This window comes from Sphaerodactylus townsendi, linkage group LG02, assembly GCF_021028975.2.
Source record: "Sphaerodactylus townsendi isolate TG3544 linkage group LG02, MPM_Stown_v2.3, whole genome shotgun sequence".
In the NCBI taxonomy this organism is placed as follows: Eukaryota; Metazoa; Chordata; class Lepidosauria; order Squamata; family Sphaerodactylidae; genus Sphaerodactylus; species Sphaerodactylus townsendi.
The window spans coordinates 76826083-76853389 of NC_059426.1; the positions used below are offsets into that span (position 1 = coordinate 76826083).

Genomic DNA, 27307 nt, shown 5'->3' on the forward strand with positions numbered 1-27307 from the left:
ATATTAGATGAGATGACTCTGGTCTGGAGGCCATAAAAACTTTTGCCTTTGAGCGACCTTCATTAACTGCAAGGTGATTTGTATATACATGCTTGATCTTTTGTGCCACAGCATCATTTTTGTCATGCACTGAATTTTAGATCCTATCCCATAAAACCCCTAAGAAAGACGAGTATTTGGTTTTAATCCGCTCACATGTGCCTTCTGGACTGCTAGATTTGATGCATCTTGGGTAATTAGAGTCCCTGTTAAGTATTCACATTAGATGTACTTCTGTTCAGCCTTTATTTCTATTTGCTTCTGCCTGTGTAATGTGTGGCATTTTCTTTTTGAAGGGTTTTTTATTCCTGGCTTCCCAAAGCTGCAGAGGTTCCAAGCTCACCATGAGGCAATCTTAGGCAAAACTTTCCCAAAGCTGAAAAAGCACATGGTAATATTTTCTGTTACTAATAATATGTTCACTCGAACTTTAGAGTGACGAGAATGTCTTGCTGTGCTTACAGACTCATTTGCTAACAGGCGCTTCTAACTATGCACCACTTTTTAAAAAAAACCCTCCATCGCTACAGTTACTGGAGGAAATGTTGTTCAGATAAAGAATTTACTTAGCAATTATGGCTGAAGAGAATGGCTGAAGCAACACAAAAGCTTTCTCAAATCTGCAGAATGTTGTAGAGGTCGCAGAAGCAGGTGAAATATTTCAAGCACTGACAGAGCATTGCTTTTAGGTGCAAACTGTAACATCTGCATAGTGATATGTAGTGTTTACTTAATTTGTGATTGTTTCACCAGGCAATTGGCATTAAGACATGCAGAAATGTCATATAAATGTATCACTACAGAGCTCCCAAGCGTGCCCTGGGATCTGTGCCCTCTGTTTTTGGCTTACCAATGGGACATTCCACTTCCTTCAGATTATTATGTTATAGCAGAGCTATCTGGGTCTCTCCTGGTAACAGTCTTCAGGCAGTAAATATAAATTCCAGATGATATTAACAGATTATTCTCCTTCAGGTTGCTGGCCCTGGCATCCTTGGTCAATGACAGTGGTTATAGTGCCAGCGTGAGTGAGTGAGTGAGTGAGTGAGTGAGTGAGTGAGTGAGTGAGTGAGTGAGTGAGTGAGTGAGTGAGTGAGTGAGTGAGTGAGTGAGTGAGTGAGTGAGTGAGTGAGTGTAGGAAATAAACAGGAATTACATTTTAAGGAGGTCATATGGCAAGGGCACAAACAGCTTTTAAAGTGTTAATTTGAGTTATGGAAGGACAGATAACAAGATTAATTTTCTCTATTTTGGGGAACCCAAGAATATTTCAAGAACATGAATGCCAGTTTGCAGTGTTAAAAGTATGTTACTTGCAAGTTTTCACGTTGTTTGCTTAGTGAAATGTATATTTTTCACATTTGCTTTCCCATTTAGGACAAGGAACAGATGTCTACAGGGATTTATACAACAAAGTGGTTCCTGCAGTGTTTCATTGACAGGGTATGCATCTTGGGGAACCACATGTTTACAGCTTCAGTTTCTTTACTTGTATTAAGAACATAAGAACATAAGAACAAGCCAGCTGGATCAGACCGAAGTCCATCTAGTCCAGCTCTCTGCTACTCGCAGTGGCCCACCAGGTGCCTTTGGGAGCTCACATGTAGGATGTGAATGCAATGGCCTTCTGCGGCTGTTGCTCCCGATCACCTGGTCTGTTAAGGCATTTGCAATCTCAGATCAAGGAGGATCAAGATTGGTAGCCGTAAATCGACTTATCCTCCATAAATCTGTCCAAGCCCCTTTTAAAGCTATCCAGGTTAGTGGCCATCACCACCTCCTGTGGCAGCATATTCCAAACACCAATCACACATTGCGTGAAGAAGTGTTTCCTTTTATTAGTCTTAATTCTTCCCCCCAGCATTTTCAATGAATGCCCCCTGGTTCTAGTATTGTGAGAAAGAGAGAAAAAATTCTCTCTGTCAACATTTTCTACCCCATGCATAATTTTGTAGATTTCAATCATATCCCCCCTCAGCCGCCTCCTCTCCAAACTAAAGAGTCCCAAACGCTGCAGCCTCTCCTCATAGGGAAGGTGCTCCAGTCCCTCAATCATCCTTGTTGCCCTTCTCTGCACTTTTTTAATCTCCTCAATATCCTTTTTGAGATGCGGCGACCAGAACTGGACACAGTACTCCAAGTGCGGTCGCACCACTGCTTTATATAAGGGCATGACAATCTTTGCAGTTTTATTCTCAATTCCTTTTCTAATTATCCCCAGCATAGAGTTTGCCTTTTTTACAGCTGCCATGCATTGAGTTGACATTCCCATGGAACTATCAACTAAGACGCCTAAATCCCTTTCCTAGCACTGACCCCTGTAGCGTGTATGTGAAGTTTGGATTTTTTGCCCCTATGTGCATCACTTTACATTTTGCTACATTGAACTGCATTTGCCATTTCTGAGCCCACTCACCTAATTTATCAAGGTCCGCTTGGAGCTCTTCGCAATCCTTTGTGGTTCTCACCACCCTACATAATTTGGTATCATCCGCAAACTTGGCCACCACGCTACCCACCCCTACTCCAGGTCATTTATGAATAGGTTAAAGAGCACTGGTCCCAAAACGGATCCTTGGGGGACACCACTCCCTACATCTCTCCATTGTGAGAACTTCCCATTTATACCCACTCTTTGTTTCCTGTTTCTCAACCAGTTTTTAATCCATAGGAGGACTTCCCCTCTTATTCCTTCATTGCTGAGTTTTCTCAACAGTCTCTGGTGAGGAACTTTGTCAAAAGCCTTTTGGAAATCCAGTTAGACAATGTCCACCGGTTCACCCCTGTCCATATGCCTGTTTACATGCTCAAAGAACTCTAGTAAGTTTGTAAGACAGGATTTGCCTCTGCAAAAGCCATGCTGACTCTTTCTCAGCAGGTCTTGCTTTTCTACATGTTTTATAATTTTATCTTTAATGATAGATTCTACTAATTTACCAGGAACAGATGTCAAACTGACTGGCCTGTAATTTCCCGGGTCCCCCCTAGATCCTTTCTTAAAAATTGGTGTGACATTGGCCATCTTCCAGTCTTCAGGGATGGAGCCTGATTTCAGGGATAAGTTGCATATTAAAGTGAGAAGATCAGCAATTTCATGCTTGAGCTCTTTAAGAACTCTTGGGTGAATGCAATCTGGGCCAGGGGATTTGGTAACATTTAGTTTATCAATGGCTGCCAGAACTTCTTCCCTGTCTACCACTATCTTTGCTAGTTCCTCGGATTCGCCTCCCAAGAAGCTTGGTTCAGGTGCAGGAATGTTCCTCACCTCCTCTTGGGTGAAGACAGATGCAAAGAATTCATTCAGCTTCTCTGCAATCTCCCTGCCATCTTTTAGCACACCCTTTGTTACTTTGTCATCTAACGGGCCTACCGCTTCCCTTGCTGGCTTCCTGCTTTTGTTGTACTTGAAGAACTGTTTGTTGCTGGTCTTGATGTTCGCAGCCATGCGTTCCTCATAATCCTTTTTTGCCTCCCTTACAGCTAACTTGCTTCTCTTTTGCCACCATTTGTGTTCCCTCTCATATTCTTCATCAGTCAAACTGGACTTCCATTTTCTAAAAGACATTTTCTTTTTTCTGATAATTTCCTCAACCTCTCTTGTTAACCATGGTAGCTTTCTTTTGGACTGGGTGCTGCCTTTTCTAACCTGCGGAACACATTCCAGCTGAGCTTTTATGACTGTGTTTTTAAATAACCTCCAAGCATCCTGGACAGTTTTGACTCTCTTGATTTTCCCTTTCAGCTTCCTGCGCACTATCCCCCTCATCTTTGGAAATTTCTACCGCTTTCTGAAGGCGAATGTAACTACATTAGTAGTTGCCACTTGTTCGCATGCAGAGATACTGAATCTGACAGCATTGTGGTCGCTGTTCCCTATCGGCTCAACAACACTGACTTCCTGCACCAGGTCCTGGGTCCCACATAGAATTAGATCTAGGATCACCTCTCCCCTGGTTGGTTCCACAACCATCTGCTTTAAGCCACAGTCATTTAGCATATCCAGGAATGCTCTCTCCTTACTATGACCTGAACATGCATTTTTCCAGTTTATATGGGGATAGTTAAAATCACCCATTACCACTACATTTTTGTTTTTGTTGGCCTCTCTAATTTCTTTTTCCATCTCAGAATCCTCTTGTGCACTTTGGTCAGGGGGACGATAATATATTCCTAATATTAAACTGTCCTTCACACCTGGTATTGATATCCACAGTGATTCTGTAGGGGAACCAGCTCCCCTTGCATTGTCTATTTTATGTGATACTATGCTCTCTTTGATGTAAAGGGCAAGTCCACCCCCAATGCGCCCTGTCCTATCCTTCCTATAGAGCCTGTAGCCTGGTATAACAGCATCCCACTGGTTCTCCTCATTCCACCATGTCTCTGTAATGCCCACTATATCAAAGTCCTCCTTCAAAACTGATGTTTGTGGGTGTTCTGATGTTTGTGGGTGTTCAAAATAACTATTGTGTTGCTTCTTCTAGTATGTATTTTCCTAGAGAAGGGACTGCATAAATTAAGTTGCCAAATTGATTTAGGAAAAGGTTATATTCATTGGAGTTTGGACTGAAAATCTTTACTTTTGAATATCAAACTACCAAAATTGAAACCATGGCGTATCTGAATGTTTTTGCTTAGATACATGAGGAATGTATACACAAGGTCTTGAAAATATGTATAGATTTGATAGAGGAAATTTGGTTCCTACTCTGCATGCATTTTGGCATCTTCAGAAATGTATTTGTATAATATCTGATGTATTCTTAAATATTGTAAACAGACTCCATTTACTCTAACCCTGCGACTGTGGGATATCTACATCCTAGAAGGAGAGCGGGTTCTAACAGCCATGGCCTACACCATCCTCAAGTTGCATAAAAGTAAGATATTTGACTTGACTGCTCAATGTCTGTGCCGCTAAAAGTAAACTCTGGGAATAAATATTTATGGTGAGAGCAAACATGTTTTTCAAAGACAAAATCTTGCCAGGGTTTTTGCTCTGTGATCCTTTTAATCAGATGGGTTCCGAGAATAGCCATGTTGGTCTGCAGTAGAACAGCTTGGTTTCAGTCCAGCAGCAGCTTAGAGACCAACAAGATATTTTGCATATGAGTTTTCAAGAGTCAAAGCTCCCTTCATCTGTATCAGTTACAAGTGGAAATTGAGATCCCTGAGTCCTTATACTCCAGTCTGAAGATGGGAGATCTGTTGCAAAGAAAAAAGTCAAGATGCAGAGATACAATGCAAAATGAAATCAGCTTGATTAGAGCAGGATAGGAATCCCAAGGGGCAGAAAATAAGCATCTTGTAACAGAAAAAATTTTATGTTCTTGTTCAGTCCAGAGGAGTCCATTGTTCTGAATTTGTGAATGAACTCAGTTTCAGCAATCTCACACAGTAGTTGTCCTTTGTGGAACAGCACTTTCTTAATATTCCATGGTTTCGTGCTGATGTGGTTGGGGCTGTGTAGTGATGGGAGGAGGAAGGGAAATGTGAGGATGGGGTGTGAGATCTGAAATAGTGTGCATCGGGGAATGCTTGTAATTTTTGTTGTGCGTGCACAATGACAATAAATTATTATATTATTGTTGTTGTTGTTGTTGCATTAATTTGTTTGCACAGTTGAATCAGTCCTTTTTTTACATCTAAGATTTCTTGCTCAGCTAAGTGGCTTTAGCATGTACAGAGGCTTTGCTTACTACCAGTGATGCCTTAGCTTTGGCTGTGCATTCTCAAGCTATAACTATCACTTTTAGATTTTCTTGCACATGCTCTGCCTGGCATAGGACTGTGTTATCCATATCTGCACAATGAGCAAAACTCTCTTTGGAAACTTCCGAGTGAGCTGTGGATCTGATTGAAATTCAGTCTTGTCCAGACCAGACAGTCAGTAGAGGTCAACAGATGGTCTCAGCTAACTGCTGATTTGGTGCGGGGGTTGAGAAAACTACCTTACCCTTTGCAATCATATAACTTCTAACGTTTAATGGCAAAGTGTTTTGGTAAACTAAGAATGTCTTACTTAAAACTTAAGCAAAGCACACCATGCAATAATTAGATTTTAAATAACACTTGTTACTTATTACATTGAGAGTTGGTGAGATAAACAGAAGGTAATTTACTGAGCACATATTGATCTGTAGTCATAGTTCACATGCAGCATTTCTTTATCGTAACATACCATATGCATATAAACACAATTTTCATCTTAACTGACCCCCCCAAGACTGAGTAAAAAAATAACAGATTTGTGAAATGTAAGCATGAATGCTCATATGTGAATGATTATTATGAAGTCATAGGTATGGAATTTGATTCCTGTGTATTTGCTTGGCCAAATAAAATTGTGAGCTCCTGCTGGCTGCATCCGGACAAGTTCTACCTTTAACAGTTTATAATGTAAAGCTCTACTCCCCCTAGAGGTGTAACTTACCCTCTGAACAGACCTGCAAGTGACTGCAGTCAGTGCACCAGGCAAACATTGCTATTTATGTGAGAGATTTCAATTAGCGTGCATGCCACAGTGGTTGAATCATTCACCACTTTGTTGCCACAGTCTATTCCAGAAGATTAATTTGAAAAAACATTACAAGTTCTTGAAAAAGACACAGAAAGCAGAAAGCAGAAATGGCTTCACTTGACGCAAATTTACAGACCTCTGTAGTGATTAATGCTAGTTGATTGTTGTTAATATTGTTCAATAAAAATACTGTCTCAGCCCACATGGTGTCTTATTATGCTGAATTTTCTTCTGCCTCCCAGAGCGCTTGTTGAAAATGTCCCTGGAAGATTTAAGGGAATTCCTGCAGGAGAAAACTGCTGCTTCCTTGCAGTTTGAAGATGATATAGTAATTGAGCAATTGCAAACATCTATGACTGAACTGCGCAAAATGAAATTTGACCTTCCACCCCCAGGTAAATAGTAGTATTATTGCTTGTGTGGCTTGTCTTTTTAATGACCTGCGGTGAAACTTAGCTTTAATTCCTTTTTACTGAACAGAACTCATTTTAGTTGCTCATACATTAACACTTGATCCAGCTGTGAACCCTGTGGTATGCTTATGAAAGTATTCTTCTGTACTTCTAATGCCTGTGGTCTATGCACATGTCTGTTGGACATGTGTTCCATATGAATGAGCAGGTTTCCTAAACTTAACTCAAGATAAAATAGCTGAGCATAAGAAAGTATCCAGTACGCCCCAGAGTGAGGCATACTACAGGTCTATGATTACTGGAGAAAATCTTAAAACTTCTGTGTCCGTTATCCATTATTTCTTTCCTACAGCCCTTGCTACCCAGCCCCCTTTATACTATAGCTTTCTATAGGTGTTTTTTTAAGGAAGGAAACTAAAGCATTTGCATCATGAAATGGCTGAAGTGGAAAATATGGCCTAATAACTATTGACTATGTGTTACCAAACACTTTGTTCAGCATCAGAGCAGTTTGTGACATCACAATGTTTGGGTGGCACATAAATATTTGGACATATCTGGATTTCTGAGGACTTTAGAGCTGAGAGGAGCCTAGGAGCTGCTGACATTGAATGCTTGGCACAACTGCTGCCATACGATTCCTAGGTTCCTGGGTGAAGCCACGACAGCTTACATTTTTAGTATGGATATGAAGCATTCTTACATGAGCCATGAAGAAACCGTACTGATAATGTTTGCATACCAATGTGATTGCTAATGCATGAGAGACACCAGAATAGAACTATTTGCAGCTCAAGCATGTGTTCTAACCAATGTGGGTGAAAAGTACAAGTATTTCTTTATCTTGTGTGACTTTGAAAAAACAAAGATTAGAAATTGCTCTTATATATAAATATAAAGAATGAATGAATGAATGAATGAATGAATGAATGAATGAATGAATGAATGAATGAATGAATGAATAATAGAAAAGAAAAGAAAAGAAATTGCTCTTAGGGATTAGTTTGATTTTTTTCCCCATATCTGTCAAAATAGTTCTTATTTCACTTTCTGAAACCATTGACAGACTTACTGCTTCAGATGCTTACTTGCCTAGTCGCTCCCTAAATTGTACTAAACAAATTTTGGGTTCCATCCAGTTGCTCACCCTGATTGGACTTGGCTTGAAAATAAGAGGCTAATGCATTTGTATTTGTGGTTTTTCATTACAGCAAAATCTGAAGAATTTCCCAAGAAGCCACTGGGACTGGAGCTCTCTCTAAATCTAGTATCAATGAAGCCCGGTGTTGCAGCTAATGGCCAGAAAAAGGCTGCTAGTGATCTTGACTATGAAAAAGATACTGTAATACATCCTTCTCCTGATAAAAGTCCTCATCTGACTGAAACAATAGGTAATTCAAATTTGGCAAAACGTGACACAACCTTGATTCTGCAGCCCAGTGAACCACTTTTGCAAGTTGAACCAACTAATGTCCATCACAATCCATTCCAGAATGACCAGCCTAACCCAAACCCTGATGTTGAGGAGAAACAACAAGAAAACAGGATGCAATTGCCAAAGGAGAATGCCAATACAATCCTATCCGAGAATTTCCCAGTGGTGCTGGGAGAGATTCTGGTTATTGTAGAAAGTCAAGATCCAGCTACAGCATATAAGGAGGAGGATTCATTGGAAAGCAACAGCACAGTGATATGCAGCTCACAGGAACATAACCCCCCTCTTTCTGTAGATGACAGGGGCCATGTTGCTCCCCTGGTGCTAGAACGAGCAGTGTTTGATATAATGTCAGTGGAGGACTGTCTGTGTGACCCTAACATGCAGAGTCAGGCCCCGGAATCAGACCTTTCTATCACCTCCAACATTAGAACAGCAGTAGTGGAGCAAGATTTGCCAAGTCAAGTGCCATTGCTTTCCTCCCTTGAAGGGCAAAGTACCTTAGAATTGCCGCTTACTGTGCAAAATGCAACTGTTCTTCAAGATGGGAGTACCACCTGCACTTCTGAGGATTTGTTATCCGAAGATGACATGGTGTTTCCAGATCACCTGTGCCCGCCTGCAAGTACCGACTCCTCTCCACTTGGACATAGCCTTTCCACAATGTATGATGTGCCAAAAAGCTTAAAAGTGCCACATACTGTCAAAGCACTTGCTCCTCTCCCATTCCAAGATGGAAAGCGACGGCCTTCTAATGTATCTCAGTATGATAACCTGTCTGAAGATGGAGAAGAGAAATCTTCCGTTCAGGTTCCCTGTTCTAAGGAAGTAGCTATTTCGCTATCACAGACTGAGCTCGGCAACCCAGTTTTACAGTGCACAGTGCACAAATGTGCATCTGCTGGAGAGCTAGGAAATCTGCAAACTGGGAGAAAGGTGGAATTGGTGCAGCAGCCAGAAGGACTTGACAAGCCCCTTTTGTTCAACATACTGCCTCATCAGAAGAGACCCTCTAGTGGGGGCAGCATGCCGATCTTATCTGAACTAGATGCTGGTGGATTGTTACTGTCAGAAGACTTCTGTGCCCGGCCTACATCATCCCCAGAATTACAGGAGCATTACAGCCAATTCAGAATAGTAAAAACGAGCACCCCTCTTCACTTGGCTCATGCTACAAAGCAAGAGTTCTGCAACAAAAAACAAATGGCTCTCCCTTTGCCAGAATCCAGCCACCTTGATGTGGCTAACGGGGAAAACTTTATTCCTCTGGGTGGAGAAGGTGGAGGTGGGACTGCTAGTGATTCTCTTCAGAAATCACTAAATGCTTTGAGTGACTCACCTGTTTCTCAAAGACCAAAGCCAAAATTACCACCCAAGCTTTTCAAAACCTATTCCGATAACAATTTCAAGCTGGGGAGCCCCCCCATGGTGCAGATGTCTAAATCAGTGACATTCTAGTAGAACTGAGGGAAGGGAGGGGGGTGGTTCTCTTTCATGAGAAATCACAAGTGTTCTGAATGAAATAGGGTCCCGCCCAGTGTAAGAGGAGGGCGCCAATTGTATTGCCAGTCAAGTTGAGTTCAAGAATTTGAGACGGGGCTTAGATATAGGCCAGTCTTCAGTAGACAATACCTGTAGATAATTATTTAAAAACCTGGATTTTCTCCTTCAGATTGTTCCCACCGTACTTTTGAATCTTCTTATATCTCCTCCCTCATAACTGAATGGAAGTCTAACAGATTTAACATGTCAAAACATTTAAACTGTTTCCTTCAATCCATTACAGCGTAAAAAGTAAGATGAACATTGGAATAAAGAAACAGAAGGAATTGTTTGAGGAAACAGATGACAACAACAGTTGCAGGTTTTGGCCAGCAGCACATTTTTCAGTAGCAATAGTTTTTTTTTCCTTAGCAGCCAATGTAGTCCTGTAAGTGAGGCTATCGATTATTCATGGTGAGGCAGCAAGCTTTCACTTAGCATCTATGCAATATCCAACACACATTGCTCATGTGTTTCCATATGGCTCATGTCTCCCCCCACATAGTGAAACCAGGCATTAAAATATGCCTATTCTTAGTTCTCAGGCTCCCTCACCGATTATCAGTGATGAAGGGTATCCAAGATGAGTAATAAACCAATGAAAATGAATGTTTCCCCTCCCCCTTCAGTTGAACTCTGTAATATGTTACATAGGAAGCAAAGAGTAGTTTCTGAGGGAAGCCACAGTGGTGGGATACGTTGTGAAATTCCTAGTGGTGTACTAGTTGTTACTTAGGAACTTGGACCATAGGGAGGGATGGCAATAGCAGACCACAGAGGAGCTTCTGCCTGTGTGCGTTTGGCCTTTCTTGTGCAGGGTCCAAGAAGAGAACTGGCTTTCCAGCCAGCCAGTGACATATAAAAGATACTTCTGGGGCACAAAAACTGCCCTGGCTGATATTCTCCTGTATCCGGGAAGCTCTAAACGCATCACAGGATCAATGATACTACATTATCACCAACCCTGTAGAAGGTTTGTTGGAGATAATGGAAAAGAAATGTGTAGCCCAATCTTTTGTATGTGTGTTGTTGAGTGAGTCCTCATAAGTTCAGTGAGGCTTATTCCCAAGTAAATGTGCCTAGAATAACAGCTTCAGGTTGGAACCAGCAAAAAAGTTTGCAGGACTTGGTGGAATGGATCTTTTCCCACCTTCCTTTTTCCCCAAGCAGCCTGCTGTTTGCCCAGAACTTCCTCTCAGATGAGAGTCTCCCAAATAAATGCACTGCAGTAAGGGGTGCTGCAGCAACAGCGGGTGGGTAGGTGGGTAAAATTGCCATCTGTTCCACTGGTGCTTACCTCAGAGCAATAGGAAAGAGGCAGCAATTTTACCTGACTCTTCACTGTCACTGCAGAGCTCTATACTGTGGTAGTTTTGTTGGCAACGCTTTCCCAACCCCCAGAAAGGATTTTGAGAATGAATCCCAGGCTACTCTGGGAAAGCAGGTGTGGAAAAATCTGATCTGCGAACTGCTTTTGTGAACCTTTCCACTGGCTCCAACCCTTTGTAGAGTCTTGATACCACCTTTTTTTAAAGAATTGAGTCTGCTGCCCAAGGACAAAGACTAAAATCCAAGTTTTGGAAGCCACTTTTTAAAAAAGATATGCTTTACATTACTGAAACTTGACTTTAGAAAGGAAACTAATCAAACGTATTGCTCCTGGGTTTCTCAGAGTTTCTCAGTGTAGTGAAAAATGTAGCACTGTTGGTCCACCAGCATTTACACCCTTGTTTTGGGTGGGTTGCCCAGTTCCTGCCATCAAGAAATGTGATGTCTCTCTTAACACATGGTTGCACAGACACAGCTGTCAGTTTTTAATATTTTTGTCCAGAAGTGAGTGTAAGTTACAGAAATGCTGTCTACAGCAGTAGGCAATTTGAATTCTTTTTCAGCCTCTAAAGGGCCTGCCTGCTATGTAAGCACCACATTGGGAGACAGAAACTCCTGTTTCTCATCCCAGTTTCACCTGTGGTCTTTAGGATAACCAATCCTGGTTTTTTTCCCATTGGTGAAGATAACCCTGCTTAATCATTCTCTGCTGTAAGGAGCTGCTTTTCTGGCAGTGCACTTGGGAGAGGACAAAGGAAAAGTTGTCGCTAAATCATCCAAGGGATGATTATTTGTGCTTGAGTATGTTAAATTTTCAGCTGTTGTTCAGTGGTTATGAAATGTCTGTGCAAATAACCCTACAAGGATAGCTTTTCAGAGGTAAAAGATCAGTGGCCTTCACTTTCAGTCTTGTGTTCAGTGGCTTCTACGGCACATGGAGAAGTGCTGGAAAAATATTTTAATTCAGCTGACGTTTTCCTGAAAATGCCTGCAACTCCTGTTAGCTTTAGTGGGAGTTGTGCTTAACAGTGGCAAGAAAAGTTCCTGTCTTGTCAATCATTTTTCTTCCTACTAGCTTGACCCTTCCAGTTCCTGCATTTCTGTGAGATCAGACACTCCAAGCTGTTAAGATAATCATGTAATTTGTTCTTTTTAAAGGTGCTTGGCCAGAAACCCTTTGCAGCTGTCAAATGCACATCTAAGAAAGCACCTTCAGGTCTTGAAAGTACATTTTCCTATGAAAATTGTAGTTGTTTGAGAGGGTACGTGTCTGCTCTGAGTAATTGGCAGGTGCACCTTGGGTGGGATACGGATCCTGAGCCTCTGACAAGCCTTTTGCTACAGTGAGGCTTCTGTGAAGAATCCCAGTGACAGGAGAGCAACACCGTGTTCCCTCTGGATTTCAGCTACCAGACGACATGGTGAGCTAGGCCTGGTTAAAGCTTCAGACAGTTATTTTATTGTATGTATTCTTTTTAGAGTAAAATTCTTGTGTACAAATGCAGGACATCCGTGGCTTGATTCTTATTGTTTTGGGGGGTCTGCACCCAGAACACTGGTAATATCAAACTGCTGAATTTCAGGAGCAAGATATGATTCAGAAATAGGTATGACTTCTCTGACATCAAGGCTTCCCAAACTGATCTGCAGTGATGATTATTAGTATTACTGATATTTTGCAAGGTCAACAGTCAAAATTAATCTCCACATTGAATAATGACATTTGTTTTATGAAACAACAACAAAGCAACAAGAGCATTTTTGGCAGACATCTGCAGCTTAGGATGCCTTCACACCTGATTTATGTATCATTACTACGTTGCATTACTGTGTAGTCTACTATGAAAGGGTATTTGGGCATTTACAGTAATGCAGGTGCTAGTTATAACCACAATGCAGTAGACAATAACTGTTGTGAGATGTGTTCAAAGATCATCATTTTTCTAGGTGCAGCCAGTGTAGTGAAACCTGAGCAGCAGTGTTTAAAGCTTCTTGTCATCATACCAGAGCCCCCCCCCCCTTTCAGATTATGCTCCTGCTAGGTACATCATTCTCTTTTATGTGTAGCATTCTTGAGTTAGAGTTTGATGGAAGCATGTAAATACACAGCTCTTTCTTCTGCACCACCTGCCATCATAACACCTGTTGAACTGAACAACCTGAGGCTGTGACTGCAAACAGAAGGGCTGGAATGAGGATGCAGCTCTGCCTCACCCAGGATGTGCCCTAGGCACTGAGACATCCCAGTGAGGTGGTGTTGGAGCTATATCAAAATTAAATAATATCAAAATAATGGGGGCGTGAAGTTTCAGTGTTTCATATTATTAGAGACAATTGACTTCTGAACAGAAACATATTGGTGCAGGAGAGCTCTAAAGGAGGCCAGTGTGCTGAAGGATTCATTTGGGTAGTTTGGAGAATGTAAAGCAACAACAAATGTGATGCAGGAGGAATCGGTGCAGTGCACCTGATGTGGAAAAGGTGAGGTAGCAGTGTTTCAACAGGAATTGTCCCAAAAGTATATTTTCAGGTTCTTCCTTCTGGAGGCTCCCTGTCAGGAATTAGAAGAGTAGCAACTTTCGTTCAGTATTCTGGCAGCATTAGGCAGTGTCTTTGTTCTAAAGAGCATTCTGTGCACTGAACTTGGAAATTAGTGATGTCTGGTTTAGACTTACATAAAATTAATATCTTCTACAGTTAAATAGTAATTCATTTACACATTTCCAGTTGAATAGAGCAAAATTTGATGCCATTATTTCCCATTGATGTTTACTGTTTTTTAGTAATGGGACTACTTCTACTGTAAGAAGAGATGAGAAGAGTACATCACCTTCTTTGAAATGGTGTGACTGGTTGGTTGGGGGGAGGGGCGTCTGTGGTTTCAAAGCTAAGAAATGTGCTTTATTTTCAGCACATGCTTGTAAAGGCTTCATTCAGCCAACCATGTGAGGCTCCTAAAACATTCCTCTTTTGGGGAGACAATGCCAGTATTACTTCATGTGAACTCAGGAAAGATTTCCCCTGCCCAGTACCCCAAATGATGTGTGTTTTGCTAGGATGTATTTAGTTTTTAAAGTCCAGTGTAAACTAATTATTGGATCAGAGTCAACTCCTTGAGCATCAGCAGGGCAGCCACGTGGCAGGAATTCAGCATGGGGGTTCTGGAAACCCTCCCACTGTTGAAACTTGCAAGCCCTGCAGTTCAGTGTGTTGTTCCTTCTTTGTGCACTTTGATAGCTCTGCTACCATTGTTCTCTTTTTAAAAAATACTATTCGTGTTTACATCTTCCTCTAATTCTTGTGTTATATTATTGCTTTCATACATTTTATGTACATGCTTGGAGGTGGGTAAGAGACGGGGGCGGGGGAGGGTTTTGCTTTTTTATTATGATCCAAAGGGGTTGTATGTATTGTTCAAATGCTGTGTTTTACATAATTGTAATAACAACAGTTAAACTTTAGCACAAACTGCTGCAATTTGATTCTGTATTTGATGTGTGGAGGTTGTAGAATCAGCTTCACAGCATGACAAATTGATTACTGCCACAAGAGGTTATTGTGGAGGGTAAATGTAGAAGTGATTGCTCCTGCTGGTTTTGTGGATTATGAGACTTAATATACTGCACTCGTGGGAGGCAGGGTTGCTGGGGCAGTTAACATGGATGAGTCAAAAACCCAGTGGGCAGCAGCAGTTGGATTACTGCCCCTTACTGACAGTTATCCTCTCTAACTGGAAGAGGGTCACAGTGCCCAACAGAACTATTTCCTAATCTTAAGGATTTGCTGTGCTGAGAAACTGTGGAAACTGAGCTGCTATGGTTTCAGGTAGCTAAGGCTGAGAGGAACCTTAGGTTTTCATTCTTAGGATCAGCAGCATCAGGATTATGACTTAGGGTGGCTGATACTCTTCCTTCATCGATGACCAGGAGATTATAGACTAATGCATTGCCCAGTTTGAGAAATCATGGACTAAAGTGACAAAAATGAGTTTTTTATGAAACTAGTTTCTTACAAATTCAGTTTTATAAATTAACAGCTTCTTATTAATAGTATCCGAAACATGCATCTTAGATGAACTTTCAGCTTCTTGTGCAGGCCACACATTCAAGCATCTGTCATGTTTCATTATGCCATTAGGTGATTCAGAAAAGTTCCAGTGTTGGGTGATGTACCTGAAGCTGCCTTTTTTAATTTATCCATGCATCATCATCTTATAGCCATCTTGGACCCAAAGGGCAGAACAATCAAAGCTGACCAAATGAAATCTCTCATTTGATGAACTCACTGGTGTAATAATCTTCAAGTTTGAAAACTTCTGTAAAAACTCACAGTCAGACAGAATAGGAAGGTAGAAACAGTGACTTAAATAGTTGCATTTTTGAAAACAGTCTCTTCACATCTCTCCATAGCAGGATCTCAGTGGTGTACAAAGAGCAAAGTATCAGCTTGCTGAAAAGACTTTGTGTTTGCAGACTAAAATTGCCATGTACACTTTCCATGTTAAAAGGTATTTATAATCACTCCCACATGGTATATCCATTAGGTATGGCAAGAAACATTGTTTCCCTGAGCTTTGAGATTAAAAACCTTCTCCCTGGCGTAGAGCTACAGAGTTCATAGTTATTTTGTTAATATAAACTTCTAAGCTATCGAGTCCTGGAAAGACAGATTTAAACAAACTGCAAGGAAAAACTTTTCTGACTATTATAAATAGGTGTACTCTAATGTCATACCCTTTTGCTAAGAATGTCAGAGACATTTTTATGAAGGCTAAATCTAATACAAGTGTAACTCAGTTGAGCCATGCATGCCATATAGTATTGAAATCAAAAACTACTAATTTAAGTTTACTGAGAAATTAGCATTTGACATTTTGCTAGATACTAGAGAGATAAAGAACATCCGTACGCCCCCTTGTTCATAATTGTTATTTAAAAGAAAAAGTTTGTGCAGCTACACATTGTTCTAACTTTTTAAAAAATGTCCAGAGGTATCACAGTTGCCATTTTGTCTTCTATCCCCAAGGCAAGCAGGCTTCTGTGGGCAAGCATTTTCCAAAGCAATCAGCTTTCTGCAACACCCCCAAGGGGCACTGCCTCACAGATCTCACATGTGCCCATGATAGGATGACTGTACAGTAACCATCCCAGCTATACACCATGTGTCTTTAATAACATGCTGTGTGGTAAAACAACCGGAAGAGGGCACTCTGCTGTCACTAACATTTTAACGTATCTCTAGTTCCATTGTTATTTGCAGCTGGAATATAAAAACAAAGAGCCTGTAGACAAGAGCAAAAGTAACCACTTCCGTTAACAACCTGCTGAGGGGACCACCTCTGAGAAGTATGCAACTTGTCATTTTCACATTACTGTGGGTAGAGCTGTACTTTATTAAATAGGGAGATTGCTCCAAAGTGGAGGCACTGGCAGAAGCTGGGGCACAGAGACCACCAACTAGCTCTTACCTTAGAAGTTGAACATTTGTCATTCAGCGGTCCTCTGCACCCTGGCCTTGCTGCCTGTGATGAAAACTATGGCCCTTCGTAGCATCTAAAAAACAGCTCTTTCCCCCACCCCATCCCTTTGTTAATACCTCAGTAATGCTGTTGCCTGTATAGCTTATAAATGACTGAGTCAGTGCTAAATAATAAATGCTAAGTGGGGCCTGAAGTCGCCTCAGGACAAAGAGCTCTACTTAGGCTGTTACAGGCAAAGTAATTGTGTTCTCAAACTGGGGGTAAGAATACAATTATCTATGAAAATACACAAGGGATTAGGGATAAAAGAGAAGGGCAAGCTCATGGGTAGGACTATCTGTTCCATGCAAACTCAGTACAAAATTAAGCAACTATAGAACATTTTGACTTTTAAAAATAAGTCTTAGTTATCAGGATTGAATATGCCATTCTCAGTTGCTTCCCTTAGCACACAGTTTGTTGCCCTGGCTGTAGCTTCTGAAGTAGCTTCTATCCCCTTGCATCCACTTCAGTCCTGGGCTTCTTTTCATTCTCAACAGTGGTAAGGCAGACTACCCTGGACAGAAGGGAATTAAAGGTGCAGTCGGTCCTGGCCCATGCCATGAGTCAGATGTGATAAAAAGGAAGACTAGAAAGAAACACTTTGACCAGCCTGGATTTCTGCTTGTTGTCTACATAGATTCTTGTTCCACAGCCATTCAGCCTCTCTTCTTCCACTCATGACTTCTATAAACTGGGTGTCTCAAAATACCACCTAAAACATTTAAAATAAGCATTTCCACCCATAGCAGTGACAGCTTTGGGGCCAAAAATGGTTTAATGTAACTAAATAGATTGCCCGTAGGATTAGCCTGTAACCACAAGATGCTGCTTTTCAATTTTAAGGCCACCTTGCAGCATATTATTCTGATTGTGTCAGGGTAACTGAAGAACTTTTATCACACTTCTACAAAGAGCAGATAGCTCATTTACAAAGCTGTACCGGTTTTCCTATTAAGAGATCACTGGATCTATTGTTGTCTGCACATCTGCTTCCAATTGTGCTAGTGGCCAGGCTTATTCCCATGCAATACAGAATTTGAACTGCTGGCTATGTGGTGTCAGTAGAAGAATTGAAGAGGCGACCATTTTTTCAAGATTACTTCCAGTACCCCAAGTGTATTTTACAGCAGATTCAGTTTGCATAAAGATGATACGGTTTGGGAGCCCTGGAGGGTTGATGTCATGTAAGGAAGACAATGAAATTTGTTTTTTTTTTATACCCTGTATTTCCTTACCTTTAAGGAGTCTCAAAGTGGTTTACAATCACCTTCCCTTCCCCACAACAAGCACCATGTGAGGTAGGTGGGGCTGACAGAGTTCTGAGAAAACAGGGGCTAGTCCAAGGTCACCCAGCATGCTTCTTGTGGAGGAGTATAATCTGGTTCATGAAATTAGAATCCACAACTCATGTGGAGGAGTGGGGAATGAAATCCACATCTCCAGATTAGAGTCTGCTGCTCTTAACAAATAGACCATGTTGGTAAAACCATCATTTGCCAGGGTTGCAGTTACGGCCTTACAAGCTGCCCCCCCCCCCCCCCCTGGTTCCCAAGCAGCAGCTATTATTTAACAGCTCACAGCCATGATCCCTTCAAGACGACTGGGTTGAAACTGTCTATTCAGCTGCTTCATACCTGACCTAGAATCTTGTCTTCACTATCAGATGCAGCACAGGGGGAACAATTTAGCTAAAGCCAGGAAAACACAACACATTTGAGCAAAGAGCATCACAAACACAGCTTTGAGAACAAAATATTTTAATGACACTTAAGGCTGGGTTTGGATTCTCTTTACACCCCCAACAATGGAGCAACTCCCCTTTGCCCAGATAATTTAAGTCAGACCTGTTATCTAATTAGTGGACTGGTTTACTTTCAACTCAGACACTGCTGAGCACCTGGTTATGCTATCTTACTGGGAAAAACCGTTTAATTACAGCAAGGATAATTGGCATGATCATGATCACAGTAACACAGAAGAGCTGCCACCTGAAGAACAATCTGAGCTGTGCATGCAGTAGCGTAGGCACAGCGGCTGCAAAAGAAACGGAGGAGGAGCAGAGCAAGGAACCAGAACATGGTGCTCCAGGGCCCCATTCCCCCTCCAGGAAGTACGCACGTTTTGCACAAGCACATTGACAAAGTCAGCCCCGGCACAGGCAACAAGCATTAAAAACTCTGCTCAGAAAAGGCCAAGCATACAACAAACAGGAGAGCCAACAAGTGACAATTTCTTACCTACTAGATACCCCACTGCCTTCTCCCCCTCCCCCACCCATAAGACACAATGGTTTGGGCAAAAAGATAGCACTGCTCCTCATACCCAAAAAAGGTACAATGAGAGGTTGGATCCCCCATATGTTCATACTCATACACACACACACACACCGGGCAATTAACAGAATAAGAAGTTGGGCTCAGTGGAACACAAAAGTTTTAGAATGAATTGTCCTTCGGTCTGCATCAGTGTTGCTGTATAGTAATTTATATATTTACACATACACACAAGTCTGCCCAGCACCACAAAAGGAAAAAAAAAACAGATGAACCAAGAAACGTCATCTCTCCCCCGCCCCCCTAACTCTTGAGGACATAATCCAGGCCTGCAGGGAATTTGCACCAGACAGGAGGGCTACTCTTTGGAAGGGGTCAAGAACAGAAAGGTAATACTCTGCCATGATTACTGAAGAGCAAACTAATGGGGGAGAAGTGAATGGTCTTCTGAGATTAGAAATTTGAGATTAGCATGGAAACTGTTTTATAAAGCGGTATCTTTGTGTCCCCCTCACAGCCGCAGAAAATGGTTGAGAGCACATGGAAACATGCAGCTTTCCCCTCCAGTAGAGGGTGGCCAGGTGGAACATCCCAGCAGAACCTTTCGGAAAAGGCTTGTTGTTTTGCACACAATAACCAGCCCTTTGCCTTGAGCTACAAGGGTATCAATCCCCAGCTGCAATCATGGAGCCACTCAAACCAGAAATGACGGATTTTTCCCCTTTCTAAAAGGATTCTTCACCAAACCCAGCCAGTCACTGCCATCTGCCATTATTAGTGCCAACAGATTGAAGGAACAACTCACCTCCCTGCTCTGCGAGGCCCATTCCTCCCCTCTGCCAACGCCTACTCTCAAAGGACAGGCAAAGGCAGCCAAATCTGCTGGGACAGAGACAGGTGCGGAGGCCAGTGTCAAGACCATTGTGTAATAATTTACCATTATTCAGTCTGTAAACTTTGTACAAGTTGCCAGAAGGGAAGGAGGCAAGATGAGGAGGGGAGGGTTGGCTTGTGTGTGTGTGTTTTAAAATTGTTCATTGCAGGCCTTTGGAAAAGTTTTGAGACAGTCTGTGTGGAGCTCTTAGGATCTGAAGACACCATTTTCACCGGTCCCCTTTCCTCGAATCCATTTGATTCTTCCTTGTCATCACCTCCATTTTCATACTACGCATAGTGGAAACCCCTCCAGAGTCACATTCTGGTTAGCTGAGGAAAGAGAAGACCAGGATTTAGAAAAAAAAGATGCCATTTTAAAAAAGTTTTAAACAATCAGTTCAAGGTTTGGAGTACTGAATTTTATTGCTGAGTTCATTTCCCACTTTTTTGTTTCACTGTCTTATTATTTAGGCATGCCAATTTCTGGCCAAATGCATATTTAAGACCCAGTCCACAACAGCACATGCACCACTCGACATTTTGCCTCTCAGTGATTTGCAGGTAAACATATGAGTAGCCTCAACAGAATGGGGCTGCATTTGTTGAGGCAGCTTGAAAGATCTACCTGTACTGGTTGGCCTTGGTGAATGAGGATGGCAGCTGAGGGAAGTTGCTCTAAGCTATTGCACAACAACCCCCAGGCACAGACAACAGTAAGCCTGTCTCCGTTTTCAGTCCCTTAAGCCATGCCTGTCTAATCTTGGACAGTAAGGAGAATTGCTTCTTTGAGCTTGAAAAGAACGGCAACTCATTAAATACATTCAAGCAGAAAGCAAAAACAATTGCCTTAAAAGCAGACACCCTCTCTAACACCTAATTTAAAGTAAACTGGAAGGAGGAGACCCAAGTCTAACTAGCCCTTCTGCAGTTCTTTGAACACAATTACTTTCTCTCACCAGGCGTCATTCTTTGGAGGACAAGTTGGCTGCAATTCTGTCTGCTAGCCTCATGGTGATGCTGTGAAACTTTAGGTTTATAAAATAGCTAGCTTAATACTTTCAATTCTACAGACCATGCAGCATTTGCATGTGCTTCCAGGCCTTGGAATGCATGGAGGAACATTGTTATGGAGATGCCAGAGTGCCTATATTTGGGCTATGTATGCAAAGGCAACCTGTGCTTGCTCCCAGCATGTACCTCAGGGGTTGATGAATCTGCACCACTACCTGTTTCTTATGCATAACCTGAACCTTGGAAAATTACTATTCAGTGGGGTGGTCAAATACTTCTGCTGTTGGTTGTCACTTCACTTTTTCCACTCATCACTGTTTCCACGTGGACCCAGTGGCTGCCCTTTCATCACTACTACTGTGTTGAGAATGGGTCCGCTTGTCTCCTGTAGCTGGAAAAAAGCGCTGGTCTTGTGAGGCTTACCCAGCAGGAAACAAACGCCCTAACACATTAGAACTGCAGCACTGCATTGTGTATGGCAATAGTAAGATCAGTACACATGTGGCTGGCTTTCTACTCATAAACTCAACAGAGCCTCACACTTGAAGCGGGTACAAGTATACAGAATGACCTAAATGCTCTACATGTCCAGAACAGGACATTGTGGTGACAAATGCTCGTGCAGCTGGGTGCTTTCTTAGAGGGAATCCAAATACAAGCCTGGCTACTAAACTGCCACCCTATGGGAGCCAATACAGATTTTAGTTAGTACATTCAAACTGAAGTATATATTTGTGGGTTGGGCACGAAATATTTCTAGCATGTGACCATTCTTCTCAAAATCAGATAATGAGGCTCCCAATAAGAGTGAGTGAACAATCCTTGTTCACCAGATTAATCTGCTGCTTTTAACCATTACACCATGCTAGCTCTCTTGCCAGTTTTTGTTACTGTCTGTTCACACGTGGCAACATACATACCCTGTCTATTCCAATGTTACAACTGCCTATCGTATTTATGACTAGAACCACAGGGAGGCTGCAGCCTCCCTGTGGTTCTAGTCATAAATACGATAGGCAGTTGTAACATTGGAATAGACAGGGTATGTATGTTGCCACGTGTGAACAGACAGTAACAAAAACTGGCAAGAGAGCTAGCATGGTGTAATGGTTAAAAGCAGCAGATTAATCTGGTGAACAAGGATTGTTCACTCACTCTTACTCATGAAGCCTGACCTTGGGCTAGTCATAGTTCTCTCAGAACTCTCTCATCCCCAGCTCACAAGGTGCCTGCTGTGGGGAGGGGAAGAGAAGGTGATTGTAAGCTGCTTATAGACACCTTACAAGTCTATAAAGTGGGGTCTAGAAACCAGCTCTTCGTTTTCCAAGACCTCTGGCCTCCAGGTTCAGGGACAGAAAACTGCAGTCATACATATAAAAATACAGTTTGGAGAAGAATTATTCTTACAAATGGCCCCAACATTTCACCACACTTAATCTCTAAAACATACCACTCACTCTTCCTGTTGCCTCCCCATTATGCAATTCTCCAAGTGTTTGAATGAAACTAGATCTTCAAATACTGTCCAAAATGAAGCAGTGTCTGATTTCTGTTGCAAGTGATAAAGGGAAAACAGGATCCTATTTCCTCCTCCAGAAAAGGGAGCTGTGACCTCACCTAGCAACATACTGCTGAATTATGGTCTCCCTATAGGGCAGCTTTCTAGTAATGGGGAGCGTTCAGTGGGGCAAGAGCACACACAATGTGGATAAGTGCATGGGATGTAACAAAAGAAAAACACTTGGCAAACTCCAGGCCTTCTCCTCCCCGTAGCCTTTGGCAGTTGTATCCTGCTCAGGGCAGGCTGTTTAAGAAGCACTTGGGACTCATCAGAGCACTTAGCACAGAGCAGAGAAAGAACAGGAAATGCCCCCCCCCCACAACCCCAGCTAGAGGAAGCACTCCCAGACATCTGGATTATCTACACATCTGGAAACCTCCCTTAATAACAATAACTGCCCTAGGTGTAGCTCAAAAATTAGACCCACTGGGAGATTAGATCCAACATATTAGACAGACTCTGTTGTAACTTCTGGGTGGAGAGGAGTTTAGTGCAACTCTTTTTTTAAAAAAAACTTATACAAGCACACAGACTCATAGCGTTAGAAGGGGCCCTACAGATCATATAGTACAACTCCCTGATTAATGCAAAATCAACCTAAAGTATCCCCAACAATAGATCCTGACACATATACAGTCTCTCTCTATTGTTGCCTTATGAGGAGGAGCTCTACTTTACAAACAAGCTCAGCTGCTAGCCTCTCCCACACAAAGGCTCTGGACCCAAGGAGAATATGATGCAGTCCCATATAATGGTTTCTGTCCTTTCTGTGGGTCTCAGTACTTATGCATGTAATCCAGGGGCCCTCCTCTGTCTTATCAGATCAATTGTTCATCAGTGGGGAGCTTTCCCGAAGCGATCCTTACACTGGGGCAGTTTTATGTTCAGTGGCCTCCTGCTATGGTCTAATATTTTGCCTCTAATCCTATTATACTCTTGTATCTGAAAATATGTCTATGACAGGGGTAGGGAACCTGCGGCTCTCCAGATGTACAGGAACTACAATTCCCATCAGCCCCTACCAGCATGGCCAATTGGCCATGCTGACAGAGGCTGATGGGAATTGTAGTTCCTGAACATCTGGAGAGCCGCAGGTTCCCTACCCCTGGTCTATGAGGTGGTAAGTGGAATCAAGTCACTGGGTACTCTAAAATAATCAGACTGGGTGGGCTCAGGCTGTCACTCAGAATTAGCCACTTCCCCCAGTATAGCTTTATGCTTGGTCTTCTTGATGCCTGGCTGAAGGTGTCCAGGTACAGATTAACAGAACGACTTCTGACATTCTGTTCTATACAGTGAATTTAGCTCCAGGGGATTTTTGAGCAAAGCACATAAGGCAGAGTTTTTCTGATAGTCTTCCCTCCTCATCCTCTGAAGAAAATTGTCAACTCTCATAATTTGAAGGGCTGCTCAAGCCTGATTTCTAAGGTACATCTTGTATCTGTTATTTTCCCCACAAAATTCAGAAATATGTAATGTAGAAGGAGAAATCCAGCTTCCATAGATCCTGCTACCCCAGAACCACAGCCCAATCCTCCTGTCTCTTTACTATAAATGGAAATTAAAAAGAATGAAGGTCCAGTCATTGGTCTCAAAAGAGCCATCAGCCTTTTCAGTGATTCACAAGTGATTCACAATTTAACATGAGGTTAAGGAGGGCATCTTGGTAGCTTGGGTGTTTCCCACTGTCTGCTATGGGAGGCAAGACTAAACTTTTTTTTCCTTTTTAACTTTGTTAATGTACAATTTAAAATATATAGTATGTAAAAACTTTAAGTCTAACAAATGTTCCACCCTAAACTCAAACAAAAGCTTCCCACTTGTTCACAAAGACAGGACTAATCTCTTTTTCTAAGTCATCACTTGCTGACATCGTACTAAAATGCTCATAATGATGTCTAATTTCTACCACAATTGAATCTACTCACTTCAAAGCCTACGGTTAGCAAATCTTTTTTACATTTCATCAGGGACATTTCATCACTTGGTTTCCAAGTGTTACGGTACCCATCCACTTACTGTCTCCCAGGCAGGAAACTTATGAACCAGTTTAAATACTTTCTGAACTAATTAAACATGGGAAAAAAATGAAATTGTATGATCTTTATATTTTATGAAATATTAAGATCCATTCTGTTGTTTGTTATATAGTTTGTTATTTTTCTATTATACATTTTTCTATTCTGTGTGTGTGTGTGTGTGTGTGTGTGTGAGTGAGTGAGTGAGTGAGTGAGTGAGTGAGTGAGTGAGTGAGTGAGTGAGTGAGTGAGTGAGTGAGTGATATGGATAGAATTAATTTTAAAAATTTAAGAAGGAAAATAAGAACCGATATGACAGCACCATCTTAGCCAGAAGGTTAGCATAACAGTAACCACAATAATCATATGCTGAAAAGGAGGCTACTGAGACTTCTTCTGTCATCCTAGTCTCCAAGCATTTAATTGTGCACTGGCAGTCTTGCTCTTGTATTTTTTCTCCTTTCTGCAGCCATTTCACCTTTTGGGCAGGGCAAGATGCCCTCCTTACCTCAGAACAGAAGGAACCCTCACAATAAGTTGCCAAGGTTCCATTCTCGCTAAGAGGAGAGGGCATCTGGGTAACTTGGGACTTCCAATGGTGGAGTCCCTTTTGTCTTCGAATGGGAATTATGGATCGTCCACCACTTGCTGCAGAATCTGGTAACAGAAGGCCTCATCAGCTAAAGAGAAGGAATTCATCTTGTAATGCCTCACAGAGATCATTATGGAAGACAATGTGGCTGCCCTGCATACCTCCTCGACTGAGGCTTGGAAATTGAATGTGGCGTTGGTGGCTACACTTCTGATAGAAAAACAGTGATACCTTTAGGTTATAGGATTTATACACTTGAGAAATGTTGTAACTTATGGCTGATTTGAACATTTTCTTCCCTTGTTCGGTGCAGTCAATGAAATGAATAAATAATCCATTTTCCTGATGGATTTCATATGATGAATGTATATCCTAATGTGTGCCAAACTTTCTCTTTTGCATGCTTTGGTTGCGGACAGAAGGACAGAGCTATAGTTTCTACTCTACAGCCCTTCTGACTATCGCTTATTATATTGCTTGAACAAGATGGCCACCTTCCCACAATCTTGATGGGAGGGGAGAGTGGAGGTACATTACCCCTGGGATTCTCCATCTCCCGTGACTGTAATGAGTAAGGTCTGCCATCATTGCTGCTCAGCACCAAACTGGCAGATATTTGGGATATTTTTGCAGGTATTCTTGCGGGAGGAGCCCTTTTCACACCTTTTTCTAGTGGCATGTTTAGCTGTTTCCATTCCGGCATCTGAAATTCCAAGTCTCATATTCTCACTCTTGTAGGGCTATCTGGACAGCTTAAAGCCACCTGAGCTCCCAGTAGCTGCAAGGTTAGCAGACTAGGGTCTATGTCCTAAATCAGTGATGGTGAACCTTTTCGAGACGGAGTGCCCAAATTGCAACCCAAAACCCACTTATTTATTGCAAAGTGCCAACACGGCAATTTAACCTGAATACTGAGGTTTTAGTTTAGAAAAAGCGGTTGGCTCTGAGGCATGCGTTACTTGGGAGTAAGCTTGGTGGTAGTCGGTGGCTTTGCTTTGAAGCAACCATGCAACTCTTAGAACGGGTGAATCACAACCCTAAGAGGGTTTACTCAGGAGCAAGTACCATTGCCAGCAACCGAGCTTACTCCCAGGTAAAGGATCACGCTTTAGTTCTTCGCATGAAAAGCAGTGGGGTTTAACAGGGTTACCTACACTGCTTCCCCAAAACTAGGTCTTATGCTAATCATTGAGCCCAGCGGCCCAGGCCAGCCTAGAGGGGGGTGTGTGTGTGTGTGTGGCGATTCCCCCACATGATGAACTCTGTGCGCGCGTGCCCACAGAGAAGGCTCTGAGTGCCACCTCTGGCACCCGTGACATAGGTTCGCCACCACTGTCCTAAATGGATAAGAATTTGTCTCTGCCTCCTCTCTGCTGCCTGACAGCATCCTTCATAGTTTGTGGGGTGGGGGTGGGGGAGCAGGAAGCCACAGAAGAGATGAGGGAAAAAGGCAGATGCGATAGCTAGTTAACAAAGTGGCCTTCAGCTGCTAGAAGAAAAAGGCTGATGAAGAGAGTGAAAAGGGGGGCGGGGAGTTAGGAAGATAAGAGAGAAAAGGGGAAAAGCCTGCTATAGAGGACTATCTGTGCTGCTCTCCCATTGCTAGGCAGGGACTAAACTGATCCATGAGTTTCCCACCTAAGAGACAGGAAGTGGAAAGTCTTGCCTCCCTGAGCAACCAGTGGGGAACACCCAAGGTACCAGGATACCCTCCTCTCAGAGCGAGAATAAGCTTACATGTACACATTTTGTATATTCACAGGCATCATGCAAAGCTCACACCTTCATGATCAAATGGGGAGGACACGATCAATCCTCTCCCTCTACATGTAACAATTACAACATGGATGTTGTCTGCAGAAAGTGTATTAAAAGCACACTCCCGGAAAGGGACAGTTGTACCATTCCTTGACACACACCCCTTTCCCAACACAAATCAGTACCACACTGCATACATTTACACATGATCACTGCCTTATGCAAACGCTATCAGAGCGCATCATCGTTGGCAGACCACCACTAAGTACCGTATAAGTCGACCCGTGTATAAGCCGAGGCACCTAATTTTACTGCCCAAACCTGGGAAAACTTATGGACTTGGATATAAGCTGAGGGTGGGAAGCTGGGAGGCAGAGGGAGCTCCTTATTTGGGCAGTGACTCCCCCTGATGTCACTGC

General features: G+C 42.3%; 2 protein-coding genes across 5 annotated transcripts in view; one reads left to right on the plus strand and one right to left on the minus strand.

The window, feature by feature from the left end:
• LOC125426936 (USP6 N-terminal-like protein) overlaps positions 1-15263 on the plus strand; it is a 125836-nt gene extending 110573 nt beyond the window's left edge. For both annotated transcript variants that reach the window (XM_048485814.1, XM_048485815.1), the window contains exons 11-15: positions 336-430; positions 1417-1482; positions 4820-4919; positions 6802-6954; positions 8184-15263. In XM_048485814.1, the coding sequence (XP_048341771.1) occupies positions 336-430; positions 1417-1482; positions 4820-4919; positions 6802-6954; positions 8184-9865 (2096 nt within the window). In that variant the 3' untranslated portion in view covers positions 9866-15263. The remainder of the gene's footprint in view (positions 1-335; positions 431-1416; positions 1483-4819; positions 4920-6801; positions 6955-8183) is intronic.
• A 3276-nt stretch (positions 15264-18539) lies between these two features.
• Positions 18540-27307, minus strand: part of HRAS (HRas proto-oncogene, GTPase) — a 59437-nt gene continuing 50669 nt past the window's right edge. For all 3 annotated transcript variants that reach the window (XM_048485817.1, XM_048485816.1, XM_048485818.1), the window contains one exon: positions 18540-20278. The gene's annotated coding sequence lies outside the window, so the exon portion shown is untranslated. The remainder of the gene's footprint in view (positions 20279-27307) is intronic.